This window comes from Chiloscyllium punctatum, chromosome 9, assembly GCF_047496795.1.
Source record: "Chiloscyllium punctatum isolate Juve2018m chromosome 9, sChiPun1.3, whole genome shotgun sequence".
In the NCBI taxonomy this organism is placed as follows: Eukaryota; Metazoa; Chordata; class Chondrichthyes; order Orectolobiformes; family Hemiscylliidae; genus Chiloscyllium; species Chiloscyllium punctatum.
In genome coordinates this window covers 52653600-52676804 of record NC_092747.1, presented here as the reverse complement: position 1 = coordinate 52676804, position 23205 = coordinate 52653600, and the positions used below count along the sequence as shown (strand labels likewise).

Below are 23205 nucleotides of genomic sequence, written 5' to 3'. Positions count from 1 at the left end.
TCTGCGTGGGTTTCCTCCGGGTGCTCCAGTTTCCTCCCAGACTCCAAAGATGTGCAGGTCAGGTGAATTGGCCATGCTAAATTGCCCGTAGTGTTAGGTAAGGGGTAGATGTAAGGGTATGGGTGGGTTGCGCTTCGGCGGAGCGGTGTGGACTTGTTGGGCCGAAGGGCCTGTTTCCACACTGTAAGTAATCTAATCTAATCTAATCTAATCTAAATCTCTCAGTTTCAGAAATTCATGTTGCATGACTATCATTGGCATTAGGATCAGGTATCATTGGTCAAAAATTTGTATGGGGTTTTGTAATTTTTATTCTGCTGGGTCGAAATGCTTATACTTCAAATTATGACATTTTTCTCCTTTTGTCACAAAATTATGTTTCTTCATATGATTAACAGTTATAAACTGCTGTCTGTGGAGGGCAGCAAACTATCATTTTTAGTCATTTTTTTTCTCTTGCAGGAGAGGGATGCATTTCTTCCACTTGCTGAGACAGCCAGCAAAATGTTCTTCATTATCACTGATCTATCCAAAATTAATAACATGTATCGCTTTAGTCTGTCAGCTTTTCTTAGACTCTTCCAACGATCCTTACAGAGCAGAAAGGTATGTTTTTGCCTTATTAGAATGTTTTAAAGCAGAATTTATTTTTTATCTGTTATAATGACAGAGCAAAGATGAACAAACTATTGTCTAAATTCTCAAATACAGATATTCTTATATTAAAAATAGGATTGATTTGCCAGTTGATTAACAAGTTTTTTTAAAATTCTTTAACCTGTTCAGCACTTGCTTGGTGTCCATTATGACATTATTAAAATGAACAGCAAATGAAGAGAAAATCACTGTGCTTTTTGCCTCACTTTCTTAGCTCGGTGGAGTTTGAAAGTTAGCACTGCCCACAAGGACTATGTGCTTGCATTCAAAGCTTTCAATTTTGTCATCAACAATTACTCGTTAATGAATGTGATTGTTCAGTTAGGAAATTCCATGTCACTGGTCATGGGTTTTGTGAGACCTTGTGTAACAGCTGAGCTCGATCCTTGAGCTGCATTTCTGACCACATATTTGACATGTGTTTCCAGGAAGTGGAAGTGATCCTTCTCCTTGAAATTATTGGCATTCCTTTTTTCTGGCTCCTTTTCCATAATTTGTCTTGCTGATAGATGTTCTCAAAGAATTGTGTCCCTTCATACAGGAGATTTCTCCAAGTTTGTTTCCTCTGAACAAGGGTATTCCATGTGTTGGCATCTATTTTGCATTTCTTGATGCTTGCTTTTGGTGAGTATTTGAAGAGCTTCTTTTGTCCTCCTATCATTCGAATACTTTCATTGAGCTGGGAGAAGTTGATTTGCTTTTGCAATCAGAACTCAATCATCCTACATACGTGACCAGCTCAGCCGTGTTGGTTCCAGATGATCATAGCTTTGGTGCTGTTAGCTGCATCAAGGACACTGATATTAATATGTCTGTCCTCCTGGCTAATCTGGAGAATCTGTCTCAAAAAGCATTAATGGTATTTTTGAAGAGCCTTGATGTAGCATCTATATTTAGTCTTAGTTTTGGAGCCTTACAGAACAGTCAGAAGGATGACTGCCTTAGAATCTTGCTATCAGCACCAATGTCATTATTGTCAAAGATTCTCATTTTTTGGGGTCCAAAGGCAGCTTTCACAGAATAGATATGATGTTGAATCTCTGCATCGATATCAGCACTAGCAGGGAGGTAGCTTCCCAGGTAAGGGAAATGTTCTACTTTTGGGAGGATTTCTCTTTTGATCTTAATGGAGGAATGGATTGGAACTTGACCTGGGACAAGTTAGTAAATGATTGGAGTTGCCTTGAGTTTGAGGCTGAGACCCAATTCTTCCATATGCTTCTGCAAAAGTATGAAGTGAGGCGTGAAGATTCTCTTCGGGAGAGCAGTAGTGATATTGTCATGGGCATACTAAAGTTCCATAGCAAGGTTGGTTTCATTTTCCTCTTGGATTTCAACCAGTTTTTCCTTCCATCTGTAGACAATGTGAACATCACTGGGAACTTTGTTTTTGACAAGGTGAAGAATGGTGGCGATGATATTGGAGGAAAGGATAGGGTGATGACATACGCTGTTTGATGCGATCTCCTCTTCAAAGGATGTCATATTATTTTAGGTGACGACAGTTGGTGACATCTTATTGTGGAGGAGACAGAGAATGTTGGTGAATTTTACTGGACAGCTAGTCTTCGACAAAGTCTTCCAAAGCACTGCCTAACTGACTGAGTCAAAAGCCTTGGTCAAATTGATGAAGGCCATATAGAATGGTTGGTGTTGTTCCTATCATTTATTTTTGAATTGCTGAGCAGTAAAATCATGTCCATTGTTCCATGGTTTGGTTGGAAGCCACTTCATTTTTCGGAAGGATTTTCTCCAAAGCCGGGGAGAGGCATCCAGTGAGGATTGGGGTCTTCCTGGTGATGGAGAGTTGGGAGATTTTTTGGTAGTGCCCACAGTCCACTTTGTCTCCTTTCTTGAAGACAATAGTAATGGTAGATTGACAGGGTTTTCTTCTTTGTCCCAGATTTCCAGGAGCAGTTGATGGGGACAATGAGCAAGCTCTGCTCCTCCAAATTTGAACCTCTTTGTTGGAATCCCATCTACTTCTGCAGCTTTCGTATTCTTCATGTGTCTAATGAAAGTATCAACTTCTGCTACACTAGATGGGAGTCCAAGGTCATGTTTGATGGGGGGGGTTGGGGGATTCTTTTAAAGATGACCTTGTTGACTATTATATTGTGGTTGAGGAGTTCTTTTGAAGAGTTCTCTCTATCGGAGGTTGATGTTTCTGTGTTTCAAAAGGGCTTCTGTCCTTACTCTGTATTGGTTTGAGACCAAGGATGTTAGGTAAGTATATTGTCTTGGTGACACTGAAACAACCCTGGGCACCAGGTTTGTCAGCAAGGAATTGTAGCTCCTAAGCAATCTCAGTTCACCATTGGTTCTTGATTTGCCTCATTCTTCTTTGTAATTCTGCCTTTGCTGTTTGATGAGTTCCCCTCTTTGTTTCACTGATGATATTGATTTGCTTGGCATGGAGAGCTTTCCTCTTCTTTTTGATGAGGTCTTGGATGATGTGTCATTCTTGTCGATCTAATCTTGGTGTTTCCTGGTTTTGTAGCTGATGGTTTCTTCACGACTTGACATGATGGCTGTCTTCCTCTATTTCTGGAATTCCTCAGCTTCTTTAAAATGAGCTCTTTGGAGATTTTAATGAAGACATTGTTGGAAGTTCGCTAGTCTGCTTGGCTCTTGAACTTTTTTCTGAATTATTTGTTCATCTTCAGCTGTGTCTAGTGGCATTTGATGGATACTGAGGAGTGGTTGAGCTCCTGTCTGTGCTGGTCATTGCTTTGGTGATGAGCCACCCTTTCGGTCTTCGGATTGAACAATTTCGTAGTTGATCGTATGCAAATTCTACGATCGTGAATGTCACCACAGTGTCTTGAACTTGTCTTTTTGGCACAACGGTGTATTTTTGATGATCATATGATATTCTGCACTTTTGGTGTGCAGGATAATCCTGTTTCCTCTAGTTGACAATATTTGCTTCTCCTTTTTTGTGTTTTCTCAGCTTTCTGAATTGGAACTAAAATGAAGCACAAATATTAAAAAAAACATAAACTGGTTCACACTTACCTGCATAGAAATGCAACATTCAACTGCAAAGCAGTAAGGAAAATTCCATAATGCCATTTAATACAAAATAGAAGTTGATATAGTTACTATAGCTCAGAACCATTGTGTAATCCATTGTATAGTTGAAACATTTTAATGTAAAAAAGCAAAAATGCCCCCAGTTCACTGTGAACAGAACAATTAGAAATACAGTATAAAAATAAATGTTCAGTGTGGACTTTCACACTAAATTGATACTAAATGAGGTTGGCTATTTTAAATTAAAATTAAGTTATGCATCATTGTTTAATAGGATTCTGAAAACACAGATGTTCGCATTACATCTTTGATTGGTTCCCTGAAAACCTCGGTATATGAATATATTTGTCGTTCATTATTTAAGGTAAGAGTGATCACAACAAATAAATTATTTGTTTGGAAATAAGTTGTGTGATTTCAGACATCTTGGCTTGATGTACATTTTGTCTTTCAGTTAGTTTTGAATAATATCTTCAGTATTTAGTTGCATCATTGATATATAATTCTGACAAGATCTGAACACTGGCTAAATTTATTAATGAATGATATATGGAGAGGTGATGGCTCACTGGTATTATCACTGGTCTATTAATCCAGAAACTCAGCTAATGTTCTGGGCATCTGGGTTCGAAGCCCTTTATGGCAGATGATTGAATTCAATAAAAAATATCTGGAATGAAGAATCTACTGATGATTGCCGATAGAAAAAGCCATCTAGTTCACTAATATCCTTACCTGGTCTGACCTACATGTGACTCCAGACCTACAGCTATGACTTAGCAAGGTACTCAGTTGTAAAAATTGCTCCAAAGAATTATATCGACAAAAGAGTGAAGCCGGACGGACCACATCACATTGATCTAGACATCAGGAGTGACAATGGCAAAATAAGCTCTGTGAATATCTGGTTCTTAATGCCAAAATTGGGAGAGCTGTCTCACAGATTAATCAAGCAACAGCCTGACGTAACCATATTCATGAAATCATAACTTATAGTCAATGTCCCAGATACCTCCATTACTATCCCTGGATATGTTCTGTCTTATTGGCAGGATGAACTCACAGAGGTGGCGACACAGTGGTATTCAGTTGAGCGAAAGTGACTGTTGAAGTCCTCAATATTGACTCTGGACTTCATGAAGTCTCAGGTTAAGCATGAGCAAAGAGACCCCTTGCTGGTTACTCCATTCTCCCTTGGCTGATGAATCCTTGCTTCCCCATGTTGAACAATACTTGGAGGAAGCACTGAGGGTGGCAAGGGTGAGGAATGTTTTCTGGGTAGGATTTCCATGTTAACTGCCAAGAGTGGCATGGTCGCAGCACTACTGATCAAGTTGGTCAGGTTCTAAAGGACATGACTGCTTGACTGGGTCTGTGACAGATGGAGAGGGAACCAACAAGAAGGAAAATCATGCTTGACCTCATGTTCACCAATCTGCTGGTTGCAAATGCAACTGTCTGTGACAGTATTGGTAAGAGTGACCACTGCATTGTCCTTGTGGAGACACAGTCCTGCCTTCACAGTGAGAATACCCTCCATCCAACCTTGATTCAATAGACATTGTGGGAGGCATGCCAGGAGTAGCACTAGGAATAACCTAAAAATGAAGTGTCACCCCAGTGAAACTACAAGTAGGACTACTTGCATGCCAGTAAGCATTAGCTGCAAGTGATAGGCATTGCTAAGTGATCCCACAACCAACGGATCAAATCTAAGCTCTGCAGTCTTGCCACATCTTATGAATGGCAATTAAACAGCTCACTGGAAGAGATGGCTGCACAAATATCCCTATCTTCAAAGATTGAAAAGCCCAGCACAACAGTCCAAAAGAGAAAGCAGAGTATTTGGAACAATTTTCAGCTGGACATGCCAAGTGGTTGATCTATCATGGGCTCCTCCAGGGGTCCCCAGCATCACAGATACCAGACTTCAGTCAATTTGATACACTCCATGTGATATTGAGAAATGGTTGGATGCCCTGGATACTGTAAAGACTTTGGGCGCTGACATTCATTCTGGCTGGCAGTAGTTCCGAAGGCTTGTGTTCCAGAACCCCTTGGGGTATAGATTAGAGTAGTGCTGAAAAAGCACAGCAGATCAGGCAGCATCCGAGAGCAGGAAAATCAACGTTTCAGGCAAAAGCTTCTTGTTCCCTCACAGCTAAGTTGTTCCAGTACAGCTACAGCACTGGTGTCTACTTGTCAATGTGGAAAATTGCCCAGCTATTTCCTTTATACAAAAAACAGGACAAATCCAAGCTGGCCCTCAGACTATTCTCAATTATCAATATAGTGATGGAAGATGTCTTCGGTGCTTTCAATCAGCACCTGCTCAGCAACAACCTACTCACTGATGCCCAGTTTGGGTCCTGACCTCATTACAGCTTTAGTTCAAACATTAATAAACGAGAAGTTATAGAGGTGAGGTGAGAGTGAGAGCCCTTGACATCAAGGTCACATTTGACCAAGTGTGGCGTAATGGAGCTGTAATAAAACTGGAATTATTGGGAATTGGGGGCATACTGTCAGTTGGTTGGAGTCATGCCACATACACAAGAAGGTGGTCGTAATTGTAGTGGTCAATCATCTCATTTCAAGGACATTGCCACAGGAGTTCCTCAGCATAGTGTTCTAGGCCCAACCATCTCCAGCTGCTTCATCAGTGATCTTACCTCTATCTTAAGGTCAGAAGTGGGGATGTTTGCCAATGATTGCAAAATCTTCAGCACATTCACAACTTCTCAGATACTGAAGCAACCCATATAGATCCTAGACAATATTCAGACTTGGGTTGACAAGTGACAAATAACATTCAGATCACATAAATGCCTGGCAATGGCCATTTCCAGTAAGAGACACACTATGCACCCCTGCCCCCCCCCCCCCCCCCCACCCTTGATATTCAATGGTGTTACCATCACTGAATTCCCCCACTATCAACATCCTGGGGGGGGGGGTTACCATTGACCAGAAACTCAACTCGTTTTGCCACATAAACACAGTGGCTACAAGAACAGATCAGAGGCTCAGACTATTACAGTAAATAATTCACCTCCTGACTCATCAAAGTTCGTCAACCATCTGCAATACAAACATTTCCCAAAGACACTCAGACCTGGAGACAGTGGGGGGAGATTACCAGATGAAATGAGATTGGTGACCACTGTGGCTACAATGGCCTGATGTTCCATGGTGACGTCATGGAGATAGGAGTAGTGCTTAGTCTCTGCAATGTCGAGGTCAGTATGCCAGACAACAATAGTGCTATCCTTGTGGACATGCTTGATTACAAAGTCTAAGTGGGATCTGAGAGCGTTAAGTGCAGTCAGTTCAGAGAGCGATATGGAAAATGGAGCAGAGAAAATGAAGTGACCATTGACAGCTTTCGATGAACAGGTCGAGTGTAGATAAATGGCCAAAAGGAAGGGTCCAGATGGAGGGAGAGTGTTAGAGGTGGGTGAAGGTATCTGTGAGGAATTCATTACTTTGTAGGGAAGCCTAGACTTGATCTTAAAAAATGGTTTCCTTTACACTCTTCTGTATGGCAATGTTAAATTACTATCCTCACATCCAGATAAAAATACTGGTTAGTTATTCTCGACCGCAATTCTCCTTGGCACTCAAGTCTGAAGGCATCAAGTCAAACATTGGCAATGATACATCTAATGTCCTCCATTAGCCGAGGAAACTGTACTCCTTCATATGGAAAAGATTTGTTTGTTATTCTTGTGGATGTGACCATGATGATCAAGGCTGTCAATTATTGCTTATCTTTAATGGTTCTTGAGAAAGAGATGGTAAACCATGTTCCAAAACCACTGCAGACTGTGTAGTGTGAAACCATTTATAGTGCAGGTTAGGAGGGAGCTCCAAGCTTCTGACTTAGCTATGATGCTACTGCTCCTTTAACAAGGTTAAGTTGTCCTTGATTTTTTTCAGGGGGTCATAAAGACACAGACTCTCTGAAATATCTGGGATTGATCTACTTGAGAATGCTTTCAAGTTTAAAAAAGACACTTGTACAATGAAATGGGAGTGGCCAGTTCTCCCAGCTCAGCTTTACTCTGGTTTGGTTCAGTTTGGTTTTAGCAGTCTGGCTGTTCACAGAAAACAGGCAGTCAGTTTGAGGCTGGATCCAAGAAACAGCTACATGGAAAAGGGTATTCCATGCTGCCATCTCTCTCTCTCTCTCTCTCGTAAGACCTTTTTTTTGATTTTATCTTTTTTTTGTCAACGGGTGTTTATGGGGATTGTTGCAAGTATTTGGAATAGCACATTAAGTTGGGATAATCTGTTGTGTTTTTGGATAGGTTAAGTTATTCTATATTCAGTTCTGTTTTGTTTGTGTTTCACTCAGTAATCTTGCAAATAAATTCTGTTTTATTTAACACTAAGTGGTTGGGCTAGCTCGATCACTCCTGGAATATCCACTGTATACCTGCTCAAAACAACGAGTGAAGTTAGGGTCTCGGCTACTTTCATGGAATGTTTTGAGGGGTGTGGCCTGGTCCGTAACACAGCAACAATGAAGAAATGATGATATATTTCCAAGTCAGGGTGGTGCATCTCTTGGAGGGCATACTGCAGATGGTGGTCTGTCTTTGTCCTATGGTATTGACTACAGGTTTGAAACATTCTGCCAAAAAGGCTTGGCAAGTTGCACTAGTGCAACTTCTGTATTTGTACACTTAACTCCTACTGTGTGGTACTGGTTGATAATGGAAATGTTTGAAATGCTGGTTAGAATTCAAATTGATTAGGCTGTTTTTGTTCTGGATTGTGCTAAGCTTTTTGAGCCTGGCCTCATAGATGGTGGGGAACCACCAAAGAATTTTGTGGTAACCTTCCAACATGCTCCAAGAGGCAGGGTGGGCGGGACTCTTTTTAGATACCTCATGAAGAAGACTATGGCAGCAGTGTCAAATGCACCACTGGATTATTGAAAACTGTTAAAAAGTGTGATGTAAGTGCAGAAAACTACAAGTTAGCAGAGTTAGTAGTATTGAGGAGTGGCTGTGTGAGGATGGGATGATGAGAGGAGTTCTGTATGGATGTCTGAGGTGCAGTTGGAACCATTGTAATCATTTATGTCAAAAACTTGGATTTTAGAAACATAAAGCAAATTTGGTAAATTTCTAGAAGGTACTCAAAAGGAGGAGCAGTTGATTTGAGCAAGTAGTTCAAATGACAGAACGAGTTTCATAAATATATGAACTGGGATAACAATGAAGGCAAATCTTACTGCAGGCAAGGACAGATGCAGCACATAGAAAGGAAAAATGATAATGCACGCACTCTATTACAACATTGAAATAATCATGGATCATGTTGGAATAAATCTAGGAATCTTTGAGTAGGTTCTTTTGTTGATTTATTTATTTTCAGATATTGGAACCCCTTCTCTGCCCTGACTGCTTGCGACTATGCAGTCTGCTCTCTGGAGCAAATTTTTGGAAGGTGACCTCTTGATTATCTACTTCCTCATCCACTGTTTTATGATCTATTCAGCATTTTCCAACTGTAATAGTCAGGCTTATTAGAAACATTCATAAAATGCATAATAGCTTATGATTGTGAGGGGTGTATTTATAACAGTCAGAAAGTTCAACTATATATGGATGAACTGCTGATTGTCTCAGAGGCATCACGATGAGGCCTTTTGGGAACGGGGACAGATCTTTTAACCTGCCCATTCTTAATTGGTCTGCATCCAAGCATAGTATGGCAGCAGGCTTTACTCCAGGCATCTGCCATCCTGATCCCCAGAAGATCGCAATTTTATGCAGTCTTGAGGGAGTGAAGGGTTTGCAGTCTTGATTACTTCTGTCCTAATTCATACCTCCAGCATGAATATCAGACCCTTGGGCTTTTGAAAATGAGAGCAATGACCTTATAGAGGGATATAAGATAGCTGGAAGGATAAGACAAATTTAAAGTTTTACTCGTAAATTGAATCAAATTCTGAGACTAACTTCAGGATACATTAACTTAAATTTACTTGTTTTAAAAATGATTAGAATCTGCAATAAGAAGGCGGAAGTATGAACTAAATTTGGCTAAGTAGCTTTCTTTATGTGAAGTAATGAACAAGTAGAGTATTAAGTATTAATGGGACTAGATTAGGTTAGGAAATTTGGTCGGCATGGACGAGTTGTACCGAAGAGTCTGTTTTCATGCTGTATAACTCTATGACTCTATGAATCTAAATGTATTCATTCTGACTGATTTTCTTTCTCCCAGTTTTCTGCTTTCCTATCTTTAATTGTGCTGTGATATTTGGTTTGACTTTCATTCAGATGGATTGACCCACAAAAGTATGAACATGGTGGCAGGGACCGAATTCCAGGGTTTCCACCCTTAATCTGGGGTTTCCAAGTTATATCGATGTAATTTTAAAACCAGCCCACACTGTGTACTCCTGACTTGCTGGCTCCTTTGCAAGGATAGGTGTGCACTAGTCCTCCAAGCACTTGAAATCTAGCCAGGAATCCACAATAAGGCTTTACTGAGAGCCTAGTTATCCATTAGGGTGTTGAAACAGCTGCACCCTAGGGAAAATATTGTGGATTGATAGCCCTTGGTCCCTGATCAATTCAATACTTATTCAAATAGAATAGAGATTTCATGTGCTTGCTGTTATTAAATTAATATGTCTGACTAATACCCTTGTTGGCTTGAAGTACAAGCAATCCTTAGCAAGATATGATAAAAGCATTTCAAATATATCCTATTGTTACTATGAGGTTTGTTGGTTTTATGCAGAGTGTGTTATGGGTGAATTGGCATGAAATTGCCATAACTTGGCATGAAGTGTGAGACGTTGCAATGGATTTAGAGGGGGATAGTTTGGCTGGGAGTATATGAGGGACCATGGGAGTGGATGTAAGGAGCATAGCTGATTATGAAGAGTGATAGTGTGGGTGGTTGGGCAGCATGAAGGTGCAAGGAGGGTGCAGTTTGTGCAGTGTGGAATGCGAAGGTTAGGGGGCTTTATGTTTTTATTATAACTGGGAAAAAAAGTCCAAAAGCACTAAAGCAGGACATTTAAGCAGCTTCCTTGGAACATTAGAACAGATGAAATACAAACTGAAGTAGGACCTTCAACCCTTCAAGCTCACTCGACCATTCTATCATTCATGGCTCACTTTCTACTTCAACACCAGGTTTTAATATGTAGAAATATATCGATCTCAGTCTTTGAACGTACTCAATGACTGAGTCTCTAAAGCCCTCTAGAAAATAAATTTCAAAAGAAAACCACCTTTGAGACAAGGAATTCCTCTTCATATCAATCTCTTATTCATAGATTTGTTGCCTGGTCTACTCCTTCTATGCTATGGAAAAGATTATTCCACAATTACCCTGTCAAGCCCTGAAAGAATTGTATGTGTTCGAATCAGATAAACGACAGTTGGAAAAAATCTAAATATATCACATTCACCAGTTCTCCTTATTTACTGTTATCCCCCTACTAGTTACATCCTCAAAAATCCAGAGAATATAGATGCCATACAAGTATTCATCTTTATTTATGGGACAATCCCTCCATCCCAGGAATTAGATCGGTGAACCTTTTTTCTCTCCATTTATGATAAGTGTTTCTTTCCTTAGATATGGATTCTAAAGCTACACACAATATTGCAGGTGTAGTTTCACCAAGGGTCTATATAATTGCCATAAGACATCTTTATTCCTATGCTGAACTCCTCTTGTAAGAAAGACCAGCATACCATTTGCCTAACCTGCGTATTAATTTCATGTGATACATGAACAGGGTACTTAAATCCCTTTGAAGTTCAGCACTCCCAGCTTCTCACCATTTAAGAAATATTCTATATTTCTGAGGTCTGTTCTCTTTTCCCCCCTACCCCCCCCAACCCCATAACCTCATATTTCATTGTGTTCCATCTGCCAATTTTTTTCTCACTTACTTAAATTTTCCAAATCCCTTTTAGTGTGTTTACATCCCCTTCACATCTATCACTTTCACCTAGCTTTATGTTATTGGCAAATTTGAAAACATTATTTTAAATCTCCACTTCTAAATCATTGCTGTATTATGTGAATAGCTGTAGCCCACACATTAATATTGTGGTACCCCATTTGCCACAGCCAGCAAACCTGACGCTGATTAATTCATTCCTATTCTCTATTTGGTATCCAATAACCAATTCATGTGAATATATGTGAGTCTCATATACTATAGCTTTGTTTGCCGACACTTTATGTGGGAACTCATCAAAATGTTTCTGGCAATCGAAATATATTCAATCCACCAGTTCCCCTTAGTTATTGCCTATCTCTACTACTTAAATCCTCAAAAAGCTTTCAGTGAGTTTGTTATAATTGATTTCCCTTCAATAGTTCAATATTGATTTTGCTCAAACCTACCATCATTTTGTAAGTATGGAATTTATCCCTCCCTGGTGGTTGAAGTATCGAGAAATGTGGGAAAAGCAGATTCTCAACATTGAATATCTTTTTTCTGATATTTCACTCAAGCATTGAATGGCAGCTTCAGAAGTTCACCATTGAGCAGTGACCACCTTATTTTCAAGCTCTTGCATCTTGTTAAACTTGTCATCTTATTTATACACAAGGTATGCAGCAATAAAATCTTTTGATGGGTTTTCAAGTTGAATTTTGACTGGAGTGATTTCAGAGAGAGAAGGTTGTCCCTGTAACTGCTATTTCCTGTCTGTTAGTTCAAAATTTCCATTATAGAAAATCTTTATTACCTCCATACACTGAGTCATATGTATTCTCCCTGAAAGCTTTGTAGACTCAGTGGGTATATCCAAACATCTTATGTTCTTCCCAAATGCAACATTTTTGGTGTTGTAGCTAATTTCTTTTGCTTTCAAAAAGTTATTTTCATTAAAACCTCATGACTCACAAGTCAAACCAATGCTGCAACAATTACATTGCAAGTTGATAGTTTAGACAAAATGTTTTCATAACAACTTGCATTTTTTTGTGCTTTTGATGACTACTAGACCCCCTCAAAGTGCTTCAGAGTCATACAGCACAGAAATAGACCCTTTGGTCCAACCAGCCCATGCCAAACATAATCCAAAACTAAACTTGTCTCACCTGCCCAGCTCCTGGCCCATATCCCTCCAAACCTTTCCTACCCGTGCACTTATACAAATGTTTTTTAAATGTTGTAATTACACCCACATCCACCACTTCCTCAGGGAGTTCATTCTACACGTGAAACACCCTCTGTGTAAATAAAATTGCCCTCATGTCTTTTTTAAATCTTTTTTCTCTCACCTTAAAAATGTGCCCCCTTATCTTGGAATCCACTATCTTAGGGAAAAGACAACTACCATCAATCTATACCCTTCATTATGTTATAAACTTCTATAAGATTGCCTTTCAACCTCCTACGCTCCAGGGAAATAGGTCCCAGTCTATCCAACCTTTCTATAAAACTCAAGCCTTCCATACCCAGCACCATCCTGGTAAATCTATTCTGAGTCCTCTCCAGTTTAATAATATCTTTCCTATAACTGGGCAACCAGAACTAGACACAGTATTCCAGAAGAGGCCTCACCAATGTCCTGCATAACCTCAACATGACTTCCCAACTCCTATACTCAAAGGATTGAGCAATAAAGCCAAGTGTGCTAAAAACCTTTTTCACCACCTGTTTATATGTGATGCAAATTTCAAAGAATTGTGTACCTGAACCCCTAGGTCCTTCTGTTCTACAATACAAGGCCCTACCATTAACTGTATAAGCCCTACCCTTGTTTGCTGTACCAAAATGCAATACCTCGCATTTAGCCAGATTAAATTCCATCTGCTATTTTTCAGCCCGTTGACCCATTTGATCAAGATCCTTTTGTATTCTTAGAAAACATTCTTCATTATCCACCATGCTACCAATTTTAGTGTCGTCTGCAAACTATGCCTTCTATATTCTCATCCAAATAATTTATATAAATGACAAGCAAAAGAGGATCTGCACCCTGTGGAACACCTCTAGTGGCAGGCCTCCAGTCCAAAAAGCAATTCTCCACTACCACTCTCTGACTCTTGTGGTTAAGCCAACTATGCATCCAATTGGCAAGCTCACTCTGAATCCCACGTGACCCAACTTTACTAATTAGTCTACTATGCGGAACCTTGTTGAAGGCTTTACTAAAGTCCAAGTAAACAATGTCTACTGCTCTGCCCTCATCAATCTGCCCTCAAAAAACTTAATCAAGTTTGTAAGACACTATTTTCCTCGCACAAAACTATGCTGACTATCCCTAATCATGTTTTGCTTCTCTAAATGCCCATAAATCCTATCTTTTATAATCACCTATGACAATTTAGGAGAAAATGAGGTCTGCAAATGCTGGAGATCAGAGCTGAAAAATGTGGTGCTGGAAAAGCGTAGCAGGTCAGGCAGCATCCAAGGAGCAGGAGAATCGACGTTTCGGGCATAAGCCTTTCTTCAGGAATGAAAATTTACCCACAACCGATGTCAGACTCACAGGTCTAATACTTGTCTGTTTTCTCCTTACAAACTTCCTTAAACAAAGGTACCACATTAGCCACCCTCCAGTTATCAGGTTCCTTACTCGTAGTTATCGATGATGCAAATACTTTTGCAAGGAGTCTCTGAATGTCCTCCCTTACTTACCACAATTATACTCCCAATGAAAAACCCATCTGATTTTAAATATGTTTTTTACTTTTATTATATCAGCATAGGTTTATAGAAAATTTGAATTTTTCATAGCACGTATTGGATGGAGAATATAAGACCTAAAACTACAAGGCTAATAGTATTTGTTTGCCTGAATTATCTGTCCATTTTGTTTAAAATTTAAAGTTGTGATGTTAGTGTTTCAGATATGAGTTTGTGACTCATATATTTTATAGAAATGAGTCTGATGGGATTTGCAGAATCTTATTTCTTCTCCAGTTTTAGGGCAGGCTAAACAGAGATAGTCACAGATGCAAGTTGGCCGGCATGGAATTTTCCATGCCTCATCCCAACTACATCCTACCTCCTGGTCTTTTACGCAGAGAAAACATGCATGTGCTGATAAGGCTATCCACCTGCAGGCAGGGAGTAAACAAGTCACTTTGCAAAATGACCTTTTAAGATCATTCATCTGTCCAGCCCCATATCCTTGGAGACATCAAGGGACAATGCAGCTGTTTTAGGATGATATTATCGCAACAGACCAGAGAGGTAGCAGTTGAGGCAGGCCCAACTGCCTGCTTACATCTGGAGTAACCCTTCACAGTGATAACCTGGCTGTTAAAAGACATTTTACTTTATTTATTTTTAAAGTAGGAGAAATACCACCTTGGGGCACACTCTTTCTCATTAGCTGGAGAGACCACCTTTTGGACATTCACAAGTGTAAAGGCTCTTGTTGGACCTGTAAATTTGAAAGTTCATTCATCTTTTTTTAATTAGACAATAAACCCAATCTTGAATCATCAATGAAACAATTTGGGGAAAATGACAGATGAATGACTTTTCCTTAGACAATGCAGATTTCTACCTTGATTTAGGTTTGCTGCTGGTCTGTAAATCCTGTGGGGAAAATACTGTCCTCAGAACTTTCTGCTTACACAGCCATCTTTAGCTGATACTGAATTGTAATGGAATACACAATTGTATCTTATTTGTGGTGTCAGTGTACGTCTATGGAGCTAGATTGCATGCACAGGAAAAAAATTGCATGGTGGAGCCTTTTATCCACAGAAATAACAGTATTCAAGGTATGCAATATAATAACGCAAATTTGCACTGTTGGTATACTATATCTCCTCAAATTCTGGCAATTATCCTCAATATATTTGGTTTTAGTTTTCCCATTTTCCAATATGTTAGAAGCTTCACACAGCTGGCTTAACAACAGTGTTTCTGATGACCTGCACTGCTTCAGTAATACAATTTTATAATGTGCCAGTACAATGGTATAGTCTTCTTAAAGCATGTATCTTGCTAGAATGTGAAACAAGTATGTCACTTTAACAGGCTGTTAGAAATCATTTTGGTTCATTGTAGACCTAAGATTCTATTAAACATATGAAAAATTACTTCTCAAATTTTGAACTAGTAATTATTGGAGTAAGATAAAATGCTTAAAACGTGCACTTAGATTTTATATTTTAATATTTATATGTGCATAAAGTACATTAAAATTGTTATGTATTGTGATAACAGTACCTGCTGCTTTAGAATTTAATTCAACCGTTAGGTTTCTGAAACAACGATTTACTGTAACCTAATAAATTTGACATAATTCCTTTACTTTCTTGGAAATATAGAAATTGCAATAATTGTAAATAACCATAAAATATTGAAATATTTAAATGTAGCCTGTTCATGAAATATGTGTTCAAATATGGAAAATATCTTTCTCAGTCTCTGTTATAGAATCATAGTCGTACAGTATGGAAACAGATCCTTAGATCCAACTCGTCCATGCTGACCAGCTTCCCAAACTAAACTGGTTCCACTTGCCTGCATTTGGTCCATGTCCCTCTGAACCTGTCTTATTCATTTACCTGTCCAAATGTCTTTTAAATGTTGTAACTGGACCTGCATCTACCACTTCCTCTGGCAGTTTATTCCATATATGAACCACCCTTTGTGTGATAAAATTGCCCCTCAAGTCCCTTTTAAATATTTCTCCGCTCATCTTAACAATTTGCCCCTTGATTTTGAACTCATCTACCCGAAGGGAAAGACCTTGGCTATGTCCCTCATGATTTTATAAACCTCTGTAGGGTCACCCGTTAACTTCCTACACTCCAGTGAAAAATATCCCACCCTATCCAGCTATCCTTATAACTCAAACCTTCCAATTCCAGCAACATCCTGATAAATCTTTTCTCTACCCTCTCCAATTTAATTATATCCTTCCTACAGGAGAGCGACCAGAACTGCTCCAAAGGTCCTCACCAACATCCTTTACAATCTCGACATGACATCCCATCATCTACACTCAGTGGTCTGAGCAATGAAGACAAGAGTGCTAAGCGCCATCTCAACCCCTCTGTCTACTTGTGATGCAACTTTCAAAGAACCCCTAGGTCTCTCTGTTCGACAGCACTACACAGGGCTTTACCATTAATTGTATAAGCCCTGCCCTTGTTGTTTTACCAAAATGCAATATCTCACATTTATCCAAATTCAAATTAATCTGCGACTCCCAATTGATCCAGATCCATTTGTAATCTTAGATAGCCTTCTTCATTTTTGACTATTCCACCAATTCTGGTGTCATCCGCAAACTTAATAATCATGCCAACATCCAAATCATTTATATAAATTACAAACACAAATGGACTCAGCACCAATCTCGCTTCTTCCTACTCTGTTTCTCAATCTCTGTTTCTTAGTATCTGTTTCTTCCACTCTATTTCTCAAAGAACATAGCTCAGTGCAGCACAGAAACAAACCTGCGCTGACACATGACACCTTTCTAAACTAAAAACCTCTTGTCATTACATGGTCTGTATCCCTCTATTCCCTGCCTATTCATGTTTATCAAGATGCCTATTAAACATTGCTATCGTATCTGCTTCAACATCTCTGGCATCGCACTTACCACGCTCAATGTTAAAAAAAAATCTTGCCTCCTATATTTACTTTAAACTTCCCTCCCTTTTACCTCAAACCTACATCCTCTAGTAATTGACATTTCTGTCTGGAGAAAAAAGACTCCAACTATCTATTTTATCCAGGCCTCTCATAATTTTGGAAACTTCGATCAGCTTGCTCCTCAGCCTCCCAAGTTCAAGTGAAAACAAACCAAGTTTGTCCAATATCTTCTCATAGCTAATACCTTCCAAACAGGCAACTTCCTGGTAAATCTTTTCCATACCCTTATGGTACAGCGACAATGTAACTTGCCAATTTTTATACTGTATTCCTGACAAATGAAGGCAAACATGCCATTTGCCTCTTGACCACCTATTTACTTGTGTTACCACTTTCAGGGAACTGTGCATCTATACACCCGGATCCCTTGATATGTTAATACTTCTAAGGGTTCTGTCATTTACTGTATACTTCGCTCCTGCACTAGATCTTCTAAAATGCATCACCTCGCAATTGTCCAGAGTAAATTCCACCTGCCATTTCTTCCCACAAGTTTCTAGCTTTTCTATATCCTGTTGTATCGTCTGGCAATCATCCTCAGTCTGCCATTCTTTATGTCATCCACAAACTTACCAGTCAAACTGCCTGCATTCTCCTCCAAATCATTTATATGTAGATTACAAAAAAAAAGATCTGAGCACCGATCCTTGTGGAGCACCACTGATCACAAATCTCCAGTCACCAAAACCCCCTTCCACTGCTACTCTGTATCTTCTATAACTAAGCCAGTACTGTATCCATCTTCTCGGCTTACTGTGGATCTCATGTTACTTCACCTTCTGTATCAGCCTGCCAGGAGAGACCTTGTCAAAGGCTTCTTAAAGTCCATGTAGCTTACATCCACCACTGTATATTCATCACTCATTTTCTTCATTTCCTTAAACACTTAATCAAGTTTGCAAGACACGATTTCCCCCACCCAAAGCCATGCTGCCTGTTGCTAATAAGTGCATATTTTTCCAAATCTGAATAAATCCAGACCCTAAGAATCATCTCCAATAATTTCCCAACTACTGATGTAAGGGTCATTGGCCTGTAATTTCCTGGATTATTTGTGTTGGCCTTCTTAAATAAAGAAACAGCATTGGCTATTCTCCTGTCCTTTGACACCTCAACTGTGACTAAAAAGGATACAAAGATTTTGTACAAGGCCCCACAATTTCCCCCTCACCACCCTCCATGTCCTGGGATAGATCCTAGCAAGTTCTGGGACTTGTCTAACTTACTGCTTTTCAAAACACCAAACACCTCCTTTTTTATACTGACGCCCTAGAATATCAACATCCCTCCCTCTAGGCTCATGATCCACTATGCCTTTCTTCCTTGTGAATACCGATGCAAAAGTATTTGTTCATGACCACACTGACTTCTTCCGGCTCCATGCATAAATTTCCTCCTTTGTTCCTCAGTGGACCTACCCTTTCCCTAGTTACCCTCTTGCTTCTTATAAAAAGCCTTGGGATTTGCCTTAATTCTGTTTGTCACGGTCCATTTTAGCTCTCATAACTTGTTTAAGTTCTTTCCTGTTTTTCTCATATTCCTCGAGGGCTCTGTCTGACTTTAGTTTCCTTAACCTTGTGTGTACCTCCTTTTTCTTTCTGACTACGCTCTCAATTTATTTTGTCATCCTGGATTCCTGAATCTTTCCAACCTTAACCTTCATTTGCACAGGAACATGCTGGTCATGAACCCTGATTGACTTGCCTTTAAATGATTCCCACATGACAGATGTGGATTTACTCTCAAACAGCTGTCCCCAGTCTACATTCCCCTGTTTCTGGCTAATACTGTCATAGTTAGTTTTCTCCTCATCCAGTGCTTTCACACATGAAATCCCTTTATTCCTATCCATAACTAACTTAAAATTTGCAAAATTATGGTGGCTGTTCCTGAAATGCTCACTCACTGAAAATCTGATCAGCTGGCTGGACTCATTACCCAATACCAGGTCTAATATGGTCCTTTCACTAGTTGGAGTATTTACATATTGTTTCAAGAAATGCACCTGGACACACCTAACAAATTCCCTGCCAACCAAACCCTTGGCAGTAAGAGAGGCCCAGTCAATATATGGGAAGTTAAAATCACCACCACAACAAGTATGTTGTTTTTACATTTTTCCATAATCTGTCCACATATCTGTTTTTCTATCTCCCACTGGTTGTTGGAGGACCTGTAGTACAATCCCATCAAAGTGATTAATCCCTTCCCATTTCTGAGCTCTACTCATATGGCCTCGCTGGATGAGTCCTCAAAAATGTCGTCCTGCTTTACAGCTGTGACATTCTCCCATCTCAGTAACACGACTCCCCCATGTCTTTTACATTTCTCTCTATTTCTTCTGAAACATCTAAACCCTGGATCATTAAGCTGCCAGTCCTGCTGCTCTCAGAACCAAGTCTCTGTAATAGCTATAATATCATAGTTATATGTACTAATCCAAGCTGTAAATTCATCCGAATTACCCGTCACACTTCTCACGTTAAAACAACTACACCTCAGATTGCTAGTCCTCCCATGTTCAGTTACCTCTCCCTGTTTGTTCTTCCTCTTAGCCTTACTCGTCTTAGTTTCTAACTCCTCCTCAGCCATTTCACTCGCTGACCTACTGCTCTGGTTCCCATCCTCCTCTCACACTAGTTTAAATCTTCCTGAGTGATACTAACAAACTTGCCTGTCAGGAATTTGGTGCCCCTTCAGTTTAGGTGCAATTCATTCTTTTTGTACAGGTCCCACCTGCCCTGGAAGACATCTCAGTGATCCACATATACAAATCCAACCTCCGACACCAACTCTTTAGCCACATATTTAACTGCACTATCTTCCTAGTCCTAGTTTCACTGGCATTTAACACAGGAAAAAATCCCGAGATTACAACCCTAGAGATTCTGTCTTTCAGTTTACACTCAACTCCATTTACAGCATCTTGTCACTTTTCCTGCCAGTGCCAATATGTGCCACAACCTCTGGTTGCTCACTTGCCCTTTTGAGAATGTCTCATACCTGCACAAGAGACATCCTTGACCAAGGTTTGTGTAAACATTTTTAGCTCGGGTGCTGGTTGTCATGGTTATGGTATGTTTGCAGAGCTAGGAAGTTATTTGCAGACGTTGCGTCCTCTGATGAGGTGACATCTTCTGTTTTGGAGCCTCCCATGAAGTGCTGCTGTACTGTGTCTTCTGGAATTTATTTGGTTCTGTTTCTGCTGCTTCCAGTTGCCAGTTCTGGTTGTTTTTGTAGTGGCCAATCTATTGGGTCCAGGTCAATGTACTTGTTGATGGAGTCTGTGGCTGAGTGCCACGCTTCTAGAAATTCTCTGGCCTTCCTATATTTAGCTTGTCCAATAATTGTTGTGTTGTCCCAGTTGAATTTGTGGTCCTTGTCATCTGTGTGTATGGCTACCAGGGACAGCTGGTCATGGTGTTTCATGGCTAGTTGGTATTCGTGGCTGTGGATTGCTAGTCATCTGCCTGTCTGCCCTATTTTGTGTCTTGTGCAGTCTTTGTGTGGAATTCTGTAAATTACCTTAGTCACACACATGATAGGGAAAGGGACTTCTGTCCTGGTGAGTTGTTGTCTGAGCATGGCTGTCATGAACAGTTCATGAACAGAGACTTAAGGTTCTGTGATGCCTGTGGGTTTGTTAAGCTACTAGAATTAGACTATTTATGTTTAAGGTTCACCTCCACAATCAAATAGCGTGTGGAACCTGGTCTGAGGAGTGGCTACTGTTGCTTTTCATCGTTATGTAATGAGCAGGCTATAGAAGTAAAATTGGCTGGCATCACACGTGGAGCGGGCAGGGTAAGTGCTGCCATCCATTAGGGATGGGTCTGAAAGTTGTAGCTTTGTAGGACCCTCAATAGGCAAAACCAGTCAATGCACCTCTATAAAATGAAGGTGAAACAGACCTGTGACCTCAGTAATCCTTACAATCCTAAGGCATTAGTTGACAAACTCCTTGACTGAAACTCTCTTGACCAGATTTCAGGCTCGTGGCTGAAACCCACTAATGTCTCAGATGTGACGGCGATATCTGTGAGCCAGGAGAGATGGAGCCAAGTTGCAAATAGCGCATACAAGAAAACTTGCATGCAATCAAGTGGCACTCATGCCACTCTTTCTCTCCCTCACACTTTGTCTTAGTGTAGCCCCTGAGTCCACAACCTTCCAGGCAGTGAAATCTTTTGGCCTTGGAGGCTGGTTGGCCAACGCCCAAAGTTGCATGTGTCAAGAGGGCCCAAATATGCAGCTTGTGTCCTTGCCAGGATGAAAGCTGAGGGTGGCATGCGGGGTGGAGGTGGAAGGCTTGGCCACTTCTGAATATCCAGAGAGGAGACCTCTGGAAAGTCTCTGTTTGGTTCCTCCTCTGGCTGGATGTCTGCTTGCACCATCCTCTTTAAGAGGAAGGGACACCTAGCCTGAGTACAACATTCCTGGTCCCTTTGTCATCTTCTCTTTGGTGCTGAGGACCAATAGCTAAGGTGATTAAAGTTCTTGTTCTTTATGGCAGCTGCCAACCTGACCATGGGAGCAATTAGGTGATAGATTGGCAGAGGCAGCATGACCCCAAGGGCATTGCTGCAGTCATTGTGTGAGGTTACCCAGCGCCCCCGACAAACGTGTCTGCTGCTCCAGTCCCTACTTGTGTATTTGTATTGCTTATACCACGGATCCTCTGGGGTTGAACAGATGTCTGGTCTCTGGCAGTCCTCCAAATACCAGTAGCCTGAGGTGCTTCTTCTGACGTCGAAACATGTGGCGCTGGAAAAGCACGCAGATCTGGCAGCATCCGAGGAGCAGGAGAGTTGACATTTCCTATACCAGTAATGGAGACCTAGCAGTGAAATGCTTACCAGCAGGAGCTCCCGACTCTAGATAAAACACTCACTGAGGTGTCAGTATCTACGCTGTGGATGATGCAGGAGGAAACCTTGCCAGTGATTCCTCTGATGTATCTGTGCTCTCTTTGTCAGAGGAGATGCCATGTAGGGTTACCTTCTTGATGCAGTCAATATGGACATATACTGGTATCAACAAGACATGCAAGAGAGAGAAAGCCGTGCTACTAGAAGTTATAAATTGTGTCAGGTGAAAAACACATTGACAGAGGGCGTAATGGGACAATTGCATGGGGCACAGATATTTCTGCATCTCTGCAGGAACTGTCCTGGTCCTCACTGGCAAAGGTCTTGATTCGCACCTTGTAGAGTGAAGAGCCAAGTGTTGGACACCCCAACATCTTTCCTGGCTTTTTAAACATTATCATGAGCCACTTTCTCCTGTAATGAGAGAAAGGGAGGGATCGAGAGAGATGAAATTGAGTTGCATAGCTGTTAGTGCATCTGCAGGTGGGTTAAGGGTGGTGAGATATCCAGAATGAGTGTGAGTAGGCAGAGCCGAGGCCATGCAGTGTTAGTGGTCAAGGGGTGGTGGTTTGGGTGAGGGTGAATGAGGGACTATACTCTGTGCAATAGTGAGGCCAGTGGTGCATGAACCTTGTTAGGAGATGAGTGCAGTGGCAGAGATAGAGAGTAGCTGAGAGAAGTTAGTGGCACTTATCCTGGTGGAGTCATGAAAGATATTCACTTTCTCCGTACATGGCTAGGCATTGTTCCAGATGGTTGAGATTACATTGAATTGGCAGACAACCAGAATCTGGTAGTGTGGTCTCCTTTAGTGTTCCAGGGAAAATACACATTCTACTTCTGCCCCACCCAATCCACCTGGACCTTGAGTTTCCTCATCGCAGAGCAGAGTGCTGAATTTCCCCTTGTCTGCCTTCGCATCCACCAAACTCTGTGCAGGGCATCTCCAGCAAGTCAGTGCTTGTCTGGGTGCACAATGGTCTTTTGAATATGTTACCAGTGCCAGGCTTGCTCATC

The 23205-nt window shown here is 40.6% G+C and overlaps 1 protein-coding gene across 2 annotated transcripts in view; it reads left to right on the top strand.

The window, feature by feature from the left end:
• Positions 1-23205, top strand: part of dync2h1 (dynein cytoplasmic 2 heavy chain 1) — a 571463-nt gene that overhangs the window by 298759 nt on the left and 249499 nt on the right. For both annotated transcript variants that reach the window (XM_072577509.1, XM_072577508.1), the window contains 2 exons: positions 463-606; positions 3968-4057. In XM_072577509.1, the coding sequence (XP_072433610.1) occupies positions 463-606; positions 3968-4057 (234 nt within the window). The remainder of the gene's footprint in view (positions 1-462; positions 607-3967; positions 4058-23205) is intronic.